The 16,869-nt window shown below is 35.7% G+C and overlaps 1 protein-coding gene across 4 annotated transcripts in view; it reads right to left on the bottom strand.

Annotated features, from left to right (window-relative positions):
• Positions 1-16,869, bottom strand: part of LOC110445681 (death-associated protein kinase 1-like) — a 113,673-nt gene that overhangs the window by 36,582 nt on the left and 60,222 nt on the right. For 3 of the 4 annotated variants that reach the window (XM_021490431.1, XM_021490433.1, XM_021490436.1), the window contains 2 exons: positions 15,693-15,782; positions 13,736-13,849 (listed from right to left, as the gene is read on the bottom strand). In XM_021490431.1, the coding sequence (XP_021346106.1) occupies positions 13,736-13,849; positions 15,693-15,782 (204 nt within the window). The remainder of the gene's footprint in view (positions 1-13,735; positions 13,850-15,692; positions 15,783-16,869) is intronic. The other variant, XM_021490432.1, reaches the window with a different exon arrangement.

Here is a 16,869-nt window from a genome sequence, read left to right as displayed (position 1 = left end):
TGACAGTCTCTGTAGAGCGTGTCTGATGGGCGAACAGATAGCAAGCAACATGGCCATTTGTAGAGTCGGATTAATTAATCGGGTATCTATTGTTTAATCAAATTCCTTTAATTAGGTGGAAAATCCACTAAAGGTGTATCACAAGTTTGATCATTACATAATAACCACTAGACAGGTTTCTTCACTATAGGACTACCAGGTACGGTAAATAATCTACAGCAACGATGGTCTTCAAATAATCAGGTTTCTTCACTACAGGACTACCAGGTACAGTAAAAAATCTAAAGCGATGATGGTCTTCAAATAATCAGGTTTCTTCACTATAGGACTACCAGGTACAGTAAAAAATCTACAGCGATGATGGTCTTCAAATAATTCGTAAGTCAAGCTACAGTATGACTTCTGTGCTGTTATTTTGTGACGATGGGCTTGATGGCATCAAATAAATATTCCAATAATGTTGATGGGAATATATTTTATTCCCTTGAGGTTAATTATGACAGAGACTTGAAGTAAAGTACAGACAGTGACTACATTACCTGCTTGCTCGACGGTGAATAACCCTTACTTACGTTATTCAATAAATTTCTACTCGACATCCCCTCATTCGGATATTCGACATCCCCTCATTCGGATATTCTGCTATTTCATAGCAATTCAAATTAACATCAAAAAGTTACGAAAGTTTTGTGGAAACTGTTGGCACCACAGCAGTTTATCTGGTGATCAGCCAACTGTTAACAAATTCAAAGTGTTCTTTCCTCATTAGGATATTCTGCTATTTCATAGCAATTCAAATTAAACATCAGATGTTACAAAGTTTCTAGAAACTGTTGGTACCACAGCAGTTTATCAGTTGATTAGCTGGCTGTTGATAAATTCAAACTGTTTTCTCAGAGACCTGCAAACAAAATCTGATATTGATACCTGAGGTTCTAAAAAATCGTCAGAATCACAATAAAACCTGTATCCTCCTGACACAGTTATTTCTTTCTAATACCCCTGCCATAACACACAAGATAAAATCAAAGTGAATGTTCTGTTCAGCTACAACACTGCTATCAGTCTGTTCTAACAATAGACACACTTAGCTCTTCAAGTTGATCACAAAAATCTTATGCCATTACATGTAATTCTGTTTTGTGATTATAGAATGAGGTAGACGAAGATGCTCCGATTCGAGCTCGTCTTGTTTTTATTGGTAGAAGAGATAAACTGGGCCTGTATGTTCAGATTTCGGATATTATATTCAAATATTGAAATTAAATCAGTACCAATGCACACATTTCTCTTCTCAGCTTTTGATGTTTTGAAATCTTATAGGACAATGGGTTAAAATTACTGCACAAACATGTTTACCTGGTACACATGAAATGTATCCTGAAACATGTCTATATTCATTATTTCATAATTGAATTGCCGCTACTGTCCAGGAGCCAAAAATAAATCACTATCACAGGGAAAATCTAAACAACAAAGAATAAAGCTTAAAATGTATTCATCTGAAAATATCTTAACATGTAACTTTGTATAAGGGTCCAAACAGCCCCAATATATACTTCTTTAATCAGTTATGACACAGCAAATCATGAATATTGATGAGCAGCATGAAATCATTCTCCAAAGAAACAGATAAAGCTTATAAAAGCTTTTAAGTAACTAATATGACCTTGCTCATATTATTTACTTCAAGTTCCCCTTAAGTGAATAAAGATAAGATTTTTAATCATTAGAGTAACTATCCTGTTCATAGGTTTAAGATGATGAGGATTGAATATTAATGACTTGCGATTGACAGGTGTGAACGTCCGTCAATATGGACTGGAGTACAGGAGAGTTAGTCCTCTGGGGGAAAGGTAAGTCATTCCTCTGTACACCTTCATGTATAACAACACCATCACTCCACAAGTATTTCAGTTGTGGTCTCTTAATGCTTCCAACAAGGACTATGTGCATACCATGTAGCTACCTCCCTTGTCAAGGTAACACAACACGTTTTCCTGTATCGCTATTAATCCTGTGACTGTTATCTTTTTTTTTTATTAAAATAAAGTTGATTGTTTAAATTGGAATATATTTTTAAGAACAACTTTATTATGCATTGATCTTAATTTAGATCATTATAAAATATCAAAACAACAAGGGAGAGAATTTAGAAAATAGAAAAGAATGACTTAATGAAAGATTGTGAAAAAACAAATAAGAACAAAGATATGAAATAATTCCTACAATTAATATATAACCCTTTCACCACTGAAGACCATAATGGACACATCCGTATCAATGCATGGTAGAGTCTACTTAAGTTACATAGGGGTGAAAGGGTTAAAGTAAGAATTAACCAAAAATATCATATATATCTGCACTCTTTTCACCTCAATATAGAGGTTCATTCTTGCAATGACCACCTCAAATGCTTTGATAATCTGCAGGGAGATTTGGTTTCTTTACAAGATCTTGTGTTTACATGATTAACATAATAAAATATACACATATATCATTTTCCATAAAGAGAAGAGTGGGACTAGTGTTAAATACAGTAATTAATGTAAATAAATGAATGAAAAAAGGAGTTGAACGATAGTATGTTGGTTGAATCCCCTCCTGTGTTAGGAGTCAACATGAAAATGAACCTAAATTCGGGAATCCAACCCTGGCCGTCTTCAATATATAACTATTATAACAACCCTATCTCACTCAGCAACGACAGAAGAAGATCTCTATATTATCAAGTATACAGGAACTAGGTCATCTACCTATACTTAACCTGCCATCCCCCAATATTCTGGATCTAATAGATATTGCCTAATGTGGCTTGTCAGGACAGTAAATGACCTGGGACCACGCCAAGATGTCCAAACTGTAATCCTCATGTCGCTGAGTAAGTTATGGGTATCAAAACTAATTCCATTTCTAAAGGACTGAACCACTTACATCAGTATAGATACCATCATAACTTTAAACTGTTCCACAGCGTTAGCAATCTATTGAAAACTTCCTTATTACTAGTGTAAGTGACTACGGATGGAATACACCGTAATCTAAAGCAAACTCAGTACACTGTAATATCTGGAAAGTTGTATTAAAGATCCCTGTCCCACTGAAGATAAAATGCTAGAGAATTCCACTGTGGTTTTAATTTTCATACTTAGAGTAACCTCCCCTACATTTTGCTTTGGGCATAACTGTACCAGTGAACTGGGCTAGGTTACCGCTGTTGACCGGGGAGCTCAGTTGGTAAGAGCAAGTGTATTGATCTCAGGTAAAGGATTAGAATCCTGTTCTGACCTCGTTCTACTTTTACATACAAAACACTGCTGTTGATTATATCTGTTTTAAGTTCCCCTTTTTAATTTTTGAAAAAAAGTCCCACAAGGTATGATTTTCTTTTCAGAAATGACCTATCAAAGGTACAGTCATGCAGATAAAAATGTTTCCAAAGTTCAGTAACAGTTTAGGCAGTGGTATAGGGATCCTTAATCGGACACTACTATATTTGGCCTATACAGATTTGCTGGTACAGATTTTGCTGTAACAATCTGTGGTCTGGCTCTGAAATATGCAGACAGTCAATCTTAAAAGGTAACTCTACCATACTAACCAAATCCATTTTGCCATTTTTTACCTCACCTCAAATGAATATTGTAACCACATACCTAATGGCCGTTCAAGGCTCAAGTAATATATCATTTTCAATAAAAAAAATGTAGCTTTATCACTTCCCCCTTTCATTTGAATTGCATCTATATACACTTTAAAATATATACCCATCATCAAATGTAGCCGAGTTATCTGGTGCGGCAGCCCACGAACAGTGAAGGGATGTCTCAACAGGTTGTATGTACGAATGTGTCTGATACCGCCTGTCATTTAGGTGTTAACATCTCATAGATACCAAACAGAATTTCTTCAGACTTTTATCAGGACGCTGAACATTTTTATTTCTGTTTCAAGATGTGGAGATGAGCTGAGAAGTGTTCTGGCTGTGTTCAGACAAACACTGTATTATCTTCTGAATGACTTATCAAGAGACATTTTGTATTCTTATGGTATATATCTTCAAAGGTCAAGACATCTACCTGGAGGCCATTCTTTCACTAAAAACAAAGTGACAACCAAACTTGAATCAGGTGTACAGGTCTACGTTAGTATACTTCAGCATTATGTTTTTGTGGGATGTTTGAGATATCTTTACTTCAAAAGTGGTCAAATGCTACCTTTGGCCCTATAAGCTTGACCTTTGACCCAGTACTTCTTGAGAAAAAGCAATAACAATGTTAGACTTTCAAAATCCAAGATGGCCAACTGGCAGCCATCTTGTTTTTCTTATCAGTCTCAAAATGAAAAATGCACAACCAATAATAAAGGACCGTCGGGAATTCGTACATAAAATTTGAGAAAGATCTATTCAGTACTTTTTTTAGAAATAGTGATAACAAAGATGATTTAAGGCTGGACTGTGGAAAGACGTTAAGACGGACCAGATTAAAGTTGCGATTTGAATAGCCCAATGAAAATGGGCTAAAAAGGCATATGATTTTACATATTTATTCTTTGTTAGATCCCTGGAATATATATTCTCACTTCAAACTTCAGTATTTTCCAACACCTAAATAAGGTTTTAAAACTAAGATATTGGGTAAAATGTATTCTGTTCACACACAGGTTCAATGTAAACCTTGTAAGCCTTCAGTAAACATCAGAATTCAGGTCTAACTCAGATACCTGATCACTTTCCTGACTCGGTAGTCAAGCTGGGAATCATTGCAAATTCTAAATGATAAATGGTTAAATCCCTCTTACCTTCTCGTCACCTCAAGCAAGGTGTGAAATGTTCTATATGTGTGCCACCTATAGAAAATTGATCAACCATCCTCGCATCTTTGTGTATTCTAAATCCTAATATAAATATTCAAACCACAGGTTTAATAGAAAGTTTATCAATTGAATTGTAAATATATTCATAAATAAGGTTTACTGCCTCCATAAATTGAGTGTGACATGAATTCATAAGGAGCGAGATTAGACCTAACATATAATACACAGCTATCGCAACACTCCATCTTAGGGAGTCTTTCTGCTCCTCTATTAATATTAACTCTTTTCTCAGGACATCTGAGGCTAGAATCACTAATAAATACATTGTTTTCTAGTACCATATTTACCATTATTGCACCAAACTTCAGTTTGTACCTGAACAGATATCTATTTCTCTTACCCTGGACAGGGAAATCCAACATTTTACCGGTGAGATTTTCTAAACTCCCCCTAGGGTTGAGACAATCTACACCTGTTATTTGCACGTTCTCAACAATTGTATGACGTCATAGCAACAATACCATGACGTCACGCCAACAATACAATGACGTCACGTCGACAATTCAGCCGCATCACATCAACATTGTCTTGCATTGATGTAACGTCTATATAAAATACATAAGAGGGTAAATAGGGTAAGAGAAAAATAAGAATCTTACCCCTCGGGTTGAGATCACCCTGTCTCACTCCCAAGGGGGTGAAAGATTCTTTTATTCTACACATGATCGTTCTGATTACAACCATCCATTCACAGATACATGGTCGTTACAAAAAGTGCCTTACTGTAAGTTTCCAATTTGGCTTATAACTTAAGGCATGCATAACAAATCTGGGCACTTGAAAAATGACAATTTTTTTCACTATCCATTTATATAACCTTAAGATTTGTGAAAACGAAGTCTATACACGTAGAAGTAAGTTAACTGACACTAGAAACATTAAAACACGTTGCAATATAGATCAGGGTCAAAGTTTTATGCATGAATAATGCATACAGTGCACAGTACATATGCCTGGAGAATAGCACATGGTTGTAACAATTTATTTATTTCAAAAAATGATGTTTGGCTGTAAAACAAGTTATCTCAAAGACTGTTTCAGCAGTAGACTGTAGTAACATATATTTTCTGTTTTTTTTTTTGTTTGTTTGTTTTTTTTTTTTTTGGATTTCATAAGGTTTAGAAGTACTGTATTGAGGAGCACCATCAAAGTACATATAAACATAATGTGTGCTAGGACAAGCAAGTTTTTTTTGTGAGATTTGATGACAGAATTATAGTTCCATCTATTTATAAACAGCTGTTGAGATCTGGTCAGGATATAAATGATGTGGAAATAACATAAAAACACCAACCTTCATCAAATATAAACATTACTTTATTACTCTATTAAGTACACTCTATGAAATAAAAATACACTAACAAATGAGGTTTTATATCTTTTATATCTTTTATATAAGGTACTAAAGTAGCTATATATTGTCTTGTATATATCACACAAAAAAAGGGCCCATGGGCCTTGAGTCACTCACCCAGCTATTTCGGAAGAAAGGTTGAAATCAGCTAGTAGTTTAGGACAGTCACCAGGAATATCAGCTACCTTTTTGTAGAACTTTTCATTCCAGTGGGCTAAGGATGCTACCACAACTGTTTGGTTAAATGTTTGCCCAGTAGTTTGGGAAGAGATATTATTTGTAGCAAGTTTTCAAATGTGACCCCTTTTAACCCACAGTTACTAGAAGGGTCTGCCACCTCCATTTGTTTAAAGAAGGCATGGTAGTCTAGTGGTAGGACGCCGGGCTCCTGACCGAAGGGTTGCGGGTTCGAGTCAAGGCACGGCACAATCTAATTAAAATTATATCTTCACATCGCTCCCGTTTACTGATATGTCGCGTTGAAGATCTAACAACATCCCATAGAGGGTCACGTCAGAGGTCAACATGAATGCATTATCGCATTTATAACAAGCCAATCAAAACGCGACATAACTCTTTCATTCAACCAATCAGAAAGCAGGACCTGTAGCATTTAATGCAGACACCTCGTAGCCCAAAATCCACTTTTTCGTCTGGTCCAGTGATAGTTTGAATATTGCGAAGCCTGTCATTGGTTAATTTTAGTTTCAGGTTGTTAAACTTTTTAACGACAACATCACCAGAAGAGGAAGTCTCTCTTATTTCAAAGCAAAATCCACAAATTGTACAAACGTTGTCTTGTAGATAGACACGGCGTGGTGTCATGGGCGCCGCCATTTTCGATGCTCATTTGACACCTCTCGGTCTTTTATCATAGCAAGTGTGTTCCGAAATCATTACATCATCACTTACAGAAATGCGTAAGCTCTCATCTGATTGGTTAATGCAAAGGTCGCCTGAACATGACCCTCTAAGGGATGTTGTTAGATCTTCAACGCGACATATCAGTAAAAGGAAGCGATGTGAAGATATAATTTTAATTAGATTGGGCACGGCACTGTGTTGTATCTTTGAGCGAGATACTTTACTCCGCTTGTTCCAGTCTACTTAGCTGTAAATGAGTATGTGGTTGGGTAGTGCTAGAATTGTAAAATGCTAGCTGTGAGCGCCGAAATGGCAGCTCCGGCTGTATGCTCCCCAGGGAGAAATGTATTGGCTGGTTGCAAAGGCCCTATACACAGATAATAATTTGTGAACCACTTTGAGACGACTTACGACCTAGGTTGTGATAAAGCAGTATATAAGAACCTCAAATTATTATTATAATCACTAAATGTGGATTCTTATGGACTCAACACACTACATTTGTACCAAATTTTGGTTGAAATCTGCCCAGCAGTTTGGAAGAGGATGAGCAAAATAACAACCTTTTTTGACCCCTTTTGATCCCTTTTGACCCAGCCTCTAAGTCCCCGCTGGGCCCACTTGTATAAAACATCTCAAAGTTAAGGAAAATCTCAAGCAATGTATTGTCTATGAGAAATCTTAGACTTGAGGAAATATCAAGAGTTGAGATGTTTTATACAAGTGGGCCCTGGGCCCTGTATAAAACAGGAGGATCAACCACTTTCGATGTGTTTGTATATTATGATCCTCATGGCCTGTGGATTCTAGCACAAAACATTTTGCTGAATTTTATTTAGTAGTTTGGGAGATATCTTTTAATAAAAAAAACTGACAGATGACAAACGACAGATGAAGCACCACCACATAAGGTCACCCTAGTACTTAGTACCTAGTACTTAGTACACATGAAATAAATGTTTGAGCAAATTGCTTGTAAGACACTTTCCTGCTTCCTCTATGGTGTAGTTTCTGATACACATAATCTACCTTAGTAATCCAATTAATAAAACAATTTATAGTCTTTCCTTAAATGATTCAGATCAAAATTTAAAAAAACAAAAATATTCATGAAATATTTTCTTAAAATACTACCTGAACTTTTAGATCAAATGTGCATTCCCTTTCGTGTTGCCCCTAATATATACAGGTATCCCCTTTGATCTGGTACCCCTAATATAAAAAAATAACCCCTATGGTGATGCCTGAACATAAAGAGAATCGCCTTCGGTGGTCCCCCTAACATCTACAGATTTCCCCTTAGATCTGACGCCCCCTTATATAAAGAGTTTATCTCCTTTAGTGGTCCCCTCTAAAATATACAGGTATCCCCTTTGATCTGGTACCCCTAATATAAAAAAAAGTAACCCCTCTGGTGATGCCTGAACATAAAGAGAATCGCCTTCAGTGGTCCCCCTAACATCTACAAATTTCCCCTTAGATCTGACGCCCCCTTATATAAAGAGGTATCTCCTTTAGTGGCCCCCTCTAACATATAAAGGTATCCCCTTTGGTCAGGTGCCCCTAACACATATAGCTGTCCTAGCTTCATCAGTGCCCATAATATAAACAGATAATCCCTTTGGTGGTACCCCTAACATATAATTATACTGCTTTCCGTGGTGATTATAGTAAAACACAGATACCCCTTTGGTGGTGCCCCCTAACATATAATTACACTGCTTTCCGTGGTGATTATAATATATACAGATACCCCTTTGGTGGTGTCCTAAGCATAGGAACAAGGGTACATGTGTATTTAAGGCAATGGTGCTTAAAAACCTCTTTTGTAATTTATCCTATAAGTTTTAAAATACATGTATATCGTATATTTATATGAAAAGGACAAAAAGTGCTTGAGATATAACATACTGTACTAATGTGCAAAATTATTATATGAGTCAATATAGCCAAAACTGGAAAACATCCTCACATTTAGAATATCAATAACAATAAAAAAAAATTGTACAGAAAAAAAGCACAAATAATAATATCATTAATATCACAGAGTAAACATTTATCTTGAACAAACTTGATCATGTCCTTTTCATCTCACAGAAACATTTTTTTTTTTATCATTTTAATATCAAATATCTGTTTACATAATGTTTTACAAATAATACAAAACCATTATATATCTAAAGATATTACAGACACGAAATAGCATCATCATTGATACTTCGGATTAATTAAAATTAAATTATAATAATTTTTTAAACAATCAAATTGTCATTATATTAACATTGTCCACAAACACAATTAATATAGATCCAGATCTACTTAGCATTGCGTGTTCGATAGAACACATAGATTATAGTAACATAGCACAGAGCACCATTCTGGTGCTGAACATCCATACAAACTCTGTGTAGACAGAGAACAGCTGACATAACACAGAACTCAGCACCGTTCTAGTGCTAAACCACACAAAGTTCACGGAGAGAACAGCTGTTTTTTGAGAAGACATTTACATTACATTTCACATAACAAGATACTGCATTTTTTTTTTTTATCTTTTTATCACAGAAAACACAACACGAACAGTGATTAATTCCTACTGCAGGAATATAAATAAGCAAGGTCCTGATCATGCACGACAGAGGTAATCGTTGTGCCTCCTCGCCAGATTCCATGTAGCTTCATTCAATGTACTGAATTGATGTCTGCCTCTCACAGCAATGCATTACAGAACAAAATCTATATGTTTCTCAAATCACATCACAAAAAAACGTGACTTATTTGCAATGTTAATGAGATGTCAAGCATGTCTGGTTCACAGACCAACCACAAACCCTATACTACCCAGCAGTCAACACCATACTCCAAAAGCCTTTCAGCGCATGATCAGCACTTATTCATACATTATCAGCACATATTCAGCATGTATTCTGCATAAAATCAGCAGTGTAGCATTATTTCTGTTAATCAGCAAACAAATTTCCATTTTATTTGGCACCAAGTTAAACAACTCCGTAACCAAATGTTATGGTATCCAAACAAAATCATAGACCAGCTTGACTAGTCGCTTGTTAGTCTCACCGTGTCAGTTATCTTTATCGTCACATTCAGTCATAATGGTTACAATAGTTAGAGTGCAGGGAATCAAATCTCACACAAAAGGATCTTATTTTTAGTCAGCTATATCAGAAACATGACTGCGAGCCAAACACTGGCAATGATTTACATGTAATAAGCTTAGTCAAAGGGCAGGTAACTAAGTGTTGACTAAGGGGACATAACCCAACATCAAGCGAAGCACACTTAGCCTAGATGGAGTAATATATATTGGTATTGAAATGAGCCGTGTGTGATCTGATTATTTTGTGAAATAGATTTTTATGATAACAAGCATGTGCTGTGAAGTGGAGAACTAAATCAATACCAATCACCAAGTACAACCATCACAATATACTCTCCTTGGTACAAAACATAAAATTTGAAAACTTCAGGCTACAACTGACAATCAAAGTGCCAGTGAGTACGGCTGAAATTTGACAAAAAGGTTGATTCTTCAGAATACAGAAATGTTATGAAGAATTTTATAGTTTTCATCACTCTTCTGGAAATATATACATGTTACCTAATATTCATCGTTTTAGATTTGATACCTGTCCTAGAATTTTTTAAGGGCGAGTGAAAAATCAATACGGGATGGTCCAGCATAGATGGTATGTAGAACAGAGAGGCTGTATGTATCTACATGAAGTGGCACATCTTTCTCTCTGAAACCACCTCACTGGTTCAACTGGTACATTTGGTACTCAAATGGATGAACTGACTGACTATTTTTTGCAGCATTATAAAGGAACATTTCAGCTTCAGATCCATGATAGAAGAACAGGCATATGCTTTATAGATGTTTCAAAGTTTTGTATTTCTTAGATTTTAAGTGCAGGGCTAGAAACTACATTTTGAATACCACTAGTCAATTGTGGTGGTAGTTTGCAATTTTTATTACCGGTAGTCCGTGTGCAAATTTCACTAACCCAATATTATTCAACAAGATAAACAATATCAAATTTTAACTAGTCAACTAACTAGTGGTTTTTAGATCCACTAGTCAAGCTGGAAATTCCGCTAGTCTCAGAGTATTGGGCTACTCTTATTGTTTAGCCCAGACGTGCCCCACAGTAATGCCTTCCACACACGAGAGTGAATAATAGACCTCTTTTCTTACTATGAGGGTATATAACACAATGAAATTACAAGTAAAGGGGTGATATTCTTGATTACCTAACCCAAGGCTTGCTTTAGCCCTCCGGTTAGACTATTCGAAAAAAACTACCGTTTAGGAAAGTCTACCATCGAGGGTGATAGAGAAATCATACCCTAAGGGGTGTCAGAGAAATCATTACCTAGGGAGTCACAGAGAAATGATACCCTAAGGGGTGTCAGAGAGGAGTGACAGAAAAATCACGAAACAGTTTAAAAGAAGGGAGAGAATTTCACGAACGGTGGGAGAATGTCCTGAACACGTGTATCATGGAGATTTGTATGATACATGGAGTATTTTAACATCACTAACATATTGTGATCATTTGAATGCTATTTGTAAACACGACGGTTTTCATTTTGAAACAAAAACAGCGATTGGACAATGAAACCACAAATCAGTCACATTCAACAAACCATATGTGTGATGTAACATTATTGATTAAAATACGGTTTGCAGCACAGAGCTGCCAGTTACGACTGAGGGTGTACAGCGAGCTTACCAATACGATATATACGTACAAATAAGGATCAAACCAGGGTGAATCAAGTAACTGTTTCATCATTAAAAGATACACTTCAAGGCATTATCACTTGTACGTGACAGAGATGTGAAAAGTTCTGCCTGCAAACATATCCCTTTAGATATCATTATCTAGCTGCGATGTGACGGTTTCGTTTCCTTACTGATATCAAGGTGGTTGCTATATAACCTCTGTAAAAGCTAAATCCCTGCTAAGTCTAGTGCAAAATAATAGATATACTTCATGCAAGTGAAAGAGTGAGCTTTGTTAAGCATTAGTATATAATGGCAGTAGATGTTAATTTATATTGTGCAGGAAGTTAGACATGCATCACAGGTTATCATTAACAGTCCAAGCCTTAGACATAGACACTGATAATGCATTAGGTATAACAAAACACTGTCAATCTATTGAGACTGATATTAGAACAGGAAACCCAGACATTAGATTTAACACACCAGAAACCCCACACATACACGTATAACAACACATTAGATCCATAGAGTACATTGGAGATCAGTTATCGGCTTGTTTATTGAGATCCTTGTCGTCCCGAGTGGCATGCTGTACAGTATCCTCTGGTGTGACCTACAGGACAGGGGGATTATAGAGAAATGTTAGTCTGCGCCTATTCCGTCTTTGCGTATTGCAGAGTTATTTTCTCTTGTGAGTAGGTATTGATTGTTACGTCATTGGTTTGTGTGAGAAAATTCCGTTGTTTTCACAAAAATTGATGACGTTACTCTCACAAACCAATAACGTAACAATCACTACCTGCTCACAAGAGAGGATAACTCTGCAATATGAAAAGACGGAAATAATCTTCACCATCTTTAAAGCAAGCTAGGCCTTGTTTAGATAAAATATTTTCATTTCTTTTTTTTATTTGAAGAAGTTATGACACGACTACATAAGCTGAAATTCAGGTATTGATCCATTACCAATAAAACTACATAAATAAACAAGATCAACAAACTACATCAATAGACCAATGAACTACACTGAACTAAATCAATGAACTACATCACTGAACTAGACCAATGAACTACATCAATGAACTAGAACTATAAACTACATCAATACACTACACTAGTGACATTGGTACGTTAGCCTTTCCAACCAACTAAAGCATTAATTTAGGACCATTACCAGATAATGATTTTGAACTAATATATTAAGTCAGTGATCGAAAGAAGAGAGTGTCAAAGAATTAGTGTTAATATGAAAATATTTATTGTTACTTCTTCGCCAGATGATGAAACAAGCTTTTATTAATAAATAGCCTTGAAATTCTTTTAACATATACCTTTTTACTATTTAAATTCCCCTTTAATATTAATACAGAAAATATGACAGGAAAAACTACATTATACCTTATGTTTTAACTCATTCACCCCGGAAGACACATTTGAACTCGTCCAATTCAAAGGTTGGAATAGTTCATTATGAAATTTCAGGGGTGAATACCAAGTATTCAAAACAACAACAAGTTGTTGATGAAAGGCCAATTTGATTGTTATGACGTCTTTGATATATAATTAGTCGACATGCATTTTATATATCATGTTTAGATAATTGAAAATTAACATGCTCGACATGCAACTTGAATTAAGAATAAAACCAACAAATCATGCAGTGCTTCAAAAAGTAGGAAATGTAAAATACAAGTAAAGGAAACTAGCTCCAACATTATCATTGATCAAACAATGAAATGGCATACATTCAGTATGTTACAACAAATATTGGTGGTTCATTTCTTTTTAATTCTTAATTATATTATGAATATCTTCGATGATACAAAGCAGCAATGAACATTTTAAAGTTGTAAATAATGAAAGAGAAGATAATAAAAATTGAGACTTACCTCATCTCCTAAAACATCTTTACTGTCGCTGAGATTAGTATCGAGACTTTGAGATTTGCGTAGTCGAACACTTCTAGAAAGGTGAGTACAAAGGGAGACTATCCTTACTGATTGCTACAAGAAAAAGAGACAGAAAAATCAAATATGATACACAACATCTATTCCTTAACAAAATCTGAATAAGAAAATAAAACACTATTTATGATAAAAAGATACAATCACAATAAATAAGAATAAACATTTTTTCTTTCCAAATTCCGCCTGCTTTGTATAATTATACATCAGTGACATAAGATACAGTAATGTAATTTGATAATTTAAAAATTTCTGTATACATAATCCTAATCATAATGGCTACCTTCCCTCAGACCTAATCACTGTAAAAAGGGGAAAATATCTGTAAGACATGAATGTCCTACAGCCATGTACAGTTTGTATCAACTTTTGAAAATGGTTGACAATCTGAAATACAAACTATTTCAATGAAATGTCATACTTAACAGATTCAGTTGAATAGTCATCATATGAAGATTATTTAAATATATTCAAACATTATGCTCCCCTTCCTTCCAATAAATGGCTGGGACATAATAAAATTGTCAAAACTCCAAATAATACTGTAATTCTTCGTTACCTTTCTCAGTTATCCTCAACCCTACCTTCCTCAAACCTCTACAACACTGTACTTCATTTACTAGTCATTGTCACTTTCCTCAGATTCTAACACTGTAACACTTTATTACTGTCCTCAATAATTCCAAAATACCATAACAATTTGTAACCTTCCTCAGACCTCCACACAAACTAACATTTTGTTACTATCCATGGTACTGTAACAGTTTGTTACCTACCTCAGACATCCTCAACACTGTAACACTTTGATATCATTCTCAGACCTCCAGTACTCTATAACACTTTGTTACCTTCCACAGACCTCCACAACACTACAACACTTTGTTACCTTCCACAGACCTCCAGTACTCTATAACACTTTGTTACCTTCCACAGACCTCCACAACACTATAACACTTTGTTACCTTCCACAGACCTCCACAACACTGTAACACTTTGTTACCTTCCACAGACCTTCCCAACACTGTAACACTTTGTTACCTTCCACAGACCTCCACAACACTATAACACTTTGTTGCCTTCCTCAGACCTCTACAACACTGTAACACTTTGTTGCCTTCCTCTGCCTTTTTAATTTTGAAACATTTTTTTACTGTCTTCAGAAGTTCAAAACACTACAACACTTTGTTACCATCCTCAGTGCTATAATGCTTTATCTCAGACTTCCACAATGCTTAAACACTTTGTTACCATCCGCAGACTTCCACAACAATGTAGCAGACCTCTACAACACAGTAACATTTTGTTGCCTTCCCCAGACCTCTACAACACAGTAACACTTTGGTGCCTTCCTCAGACTGTAGAACACAGTAACACATTGTTACCTTCCTCAGACCCGTACAACACAGACACAACTTGTTACCTTCCTCAGACCACTACAACACAGTAACACTTTGTTACCTTCCTCAAACCTCTACAACATAGTAACACTTTGTTACCTTCCTCAAACCTCTACAACACAGTAACACTTTGTTACCTTCCTCAGACCTGTACAACACAGAAACAACTTGTTACCTTCCTCAGACCTCTACAACACAGTAACACTTTGTTACCTTCGGCAAAAATTTACAACACAGTAACACTTTGTTGCCTTCCTCAGACCTCCATAATACAGTAACACTTTGTTCCCTTCCTCAGACCTCGCCAACACAGTAACACTTTGTTACCTTCCTCAAACCTCTACAACACAGTAACACTTCGTTACCTTCCTCAGAACCCTTCAACACTATAACACTTTGTTGCCTTCCTCAGACCTCTACAACAAAGTAACACTTTGTTATTGTTACCTTCCTCAGACCTCTACAACACAGTAACACTTTGTTACCTTCCAGCGCTTTCTGGCCATGAGTTTCTTGAATTGCTCAATGTTGATGACAGAGGTTTTTCTGGTGAGTGACTGCTTTTTCTCCTGAGGCTGTGGATAAGAGATTTTTAGTATCAATAACCTAGGAGCATGCTGGCCACAGTAGGAAACAGGGGTATATTAGTGAAACAGTCAACCTGGCTATAATGCAGGCTTTAAACTGGGATAATTTGTATTGTTTTACATCCTTTCAACCTTTAAGGTTATTCAGGGCCTAATTTAATATCTGAAAACACCATCAGACCAGTTTGTTAAAAGCAATATAATTGATCAATGTAGATTTTTAGTATCCAGTATGCTGATTACAAATATGTGTTGACTTGTTAAACAATGTTTAGTTTGCACTGGTAGAGTAATTTAAATATCAAGATATGTTCTGATGATTTTTGTTTGATTTCTTACATATGAACTCAGCCAGGCTACAACGTTATAAGTGTTAATAAGCCGTTAGCATCAATGCTTTCCCTTTTAAATTCCTTTATATAACCAGGTTTTCACTGAAGTACAACAATCACAATGCATGTAGAACAGGGGAGATAACTGTATGGTAAACTCGAGCATTCCCGTAATGGCGGCCAACATAATAACAAGGCAGGATGTCATCGGATATTCTTGGGACTGTTTAGGATATAAAGTAATACCAAACAAAGCTAACACCATCATGTTTATGATCCCCTTACAAAAATAAACAAGTTTAAGGTGATATTACTTTTTTTCCCACCATACTACCAACATGCAGTATACAGTCTATGTATAGTCTATATATGTATACACCACTTCTAGGAATTATGCATCCGTCTCCATACCTGATGAATTTGTCAGTTGATAAGAAATCTATCTTACATTATTTTGGAGCTAATGACCCATCAAGTTCTTATACAACAATACATTTCGTGTTATCACTACATCATTAAATCTATTTTCACTCGGAACTGGCCTTACAATTGTTATAATTTCCCTATTTATACATCAGTGTTACTCCACGCTGTTCTCAATGAAGGCTAGGAAACAGCTAAGCTTATAAATGCAAACAATCATATTCTTTTAGGAAAATGACAGCATGTGGCTAAGAGAATATCTGCAGATTTAAAGCCATGCAATGCCATAATGTTTCCTGTACATTTTTTAAATGTAGGTA

Source organism: Mizuhopecten yessoensis, unplaced genomic scaffold (genome assembly GCF_002113885.1).
Source record: "Mizuhopecten yessoensis strain PY_sf001 unplaced genomic scaffold, ASM211388v2 scaffold2329, whole genome shotgun sequence".
Taxonomy (NCBI): Eukaryota; Metazoa; Mollusca; class Bivalvia; order Pectinida; family Pectinidae; genus Mizuhopecten; species Mizuhopecten yessoensis.
This window is presented reverse-complemented; position numbering and strand designations above follow the sequence as displayed.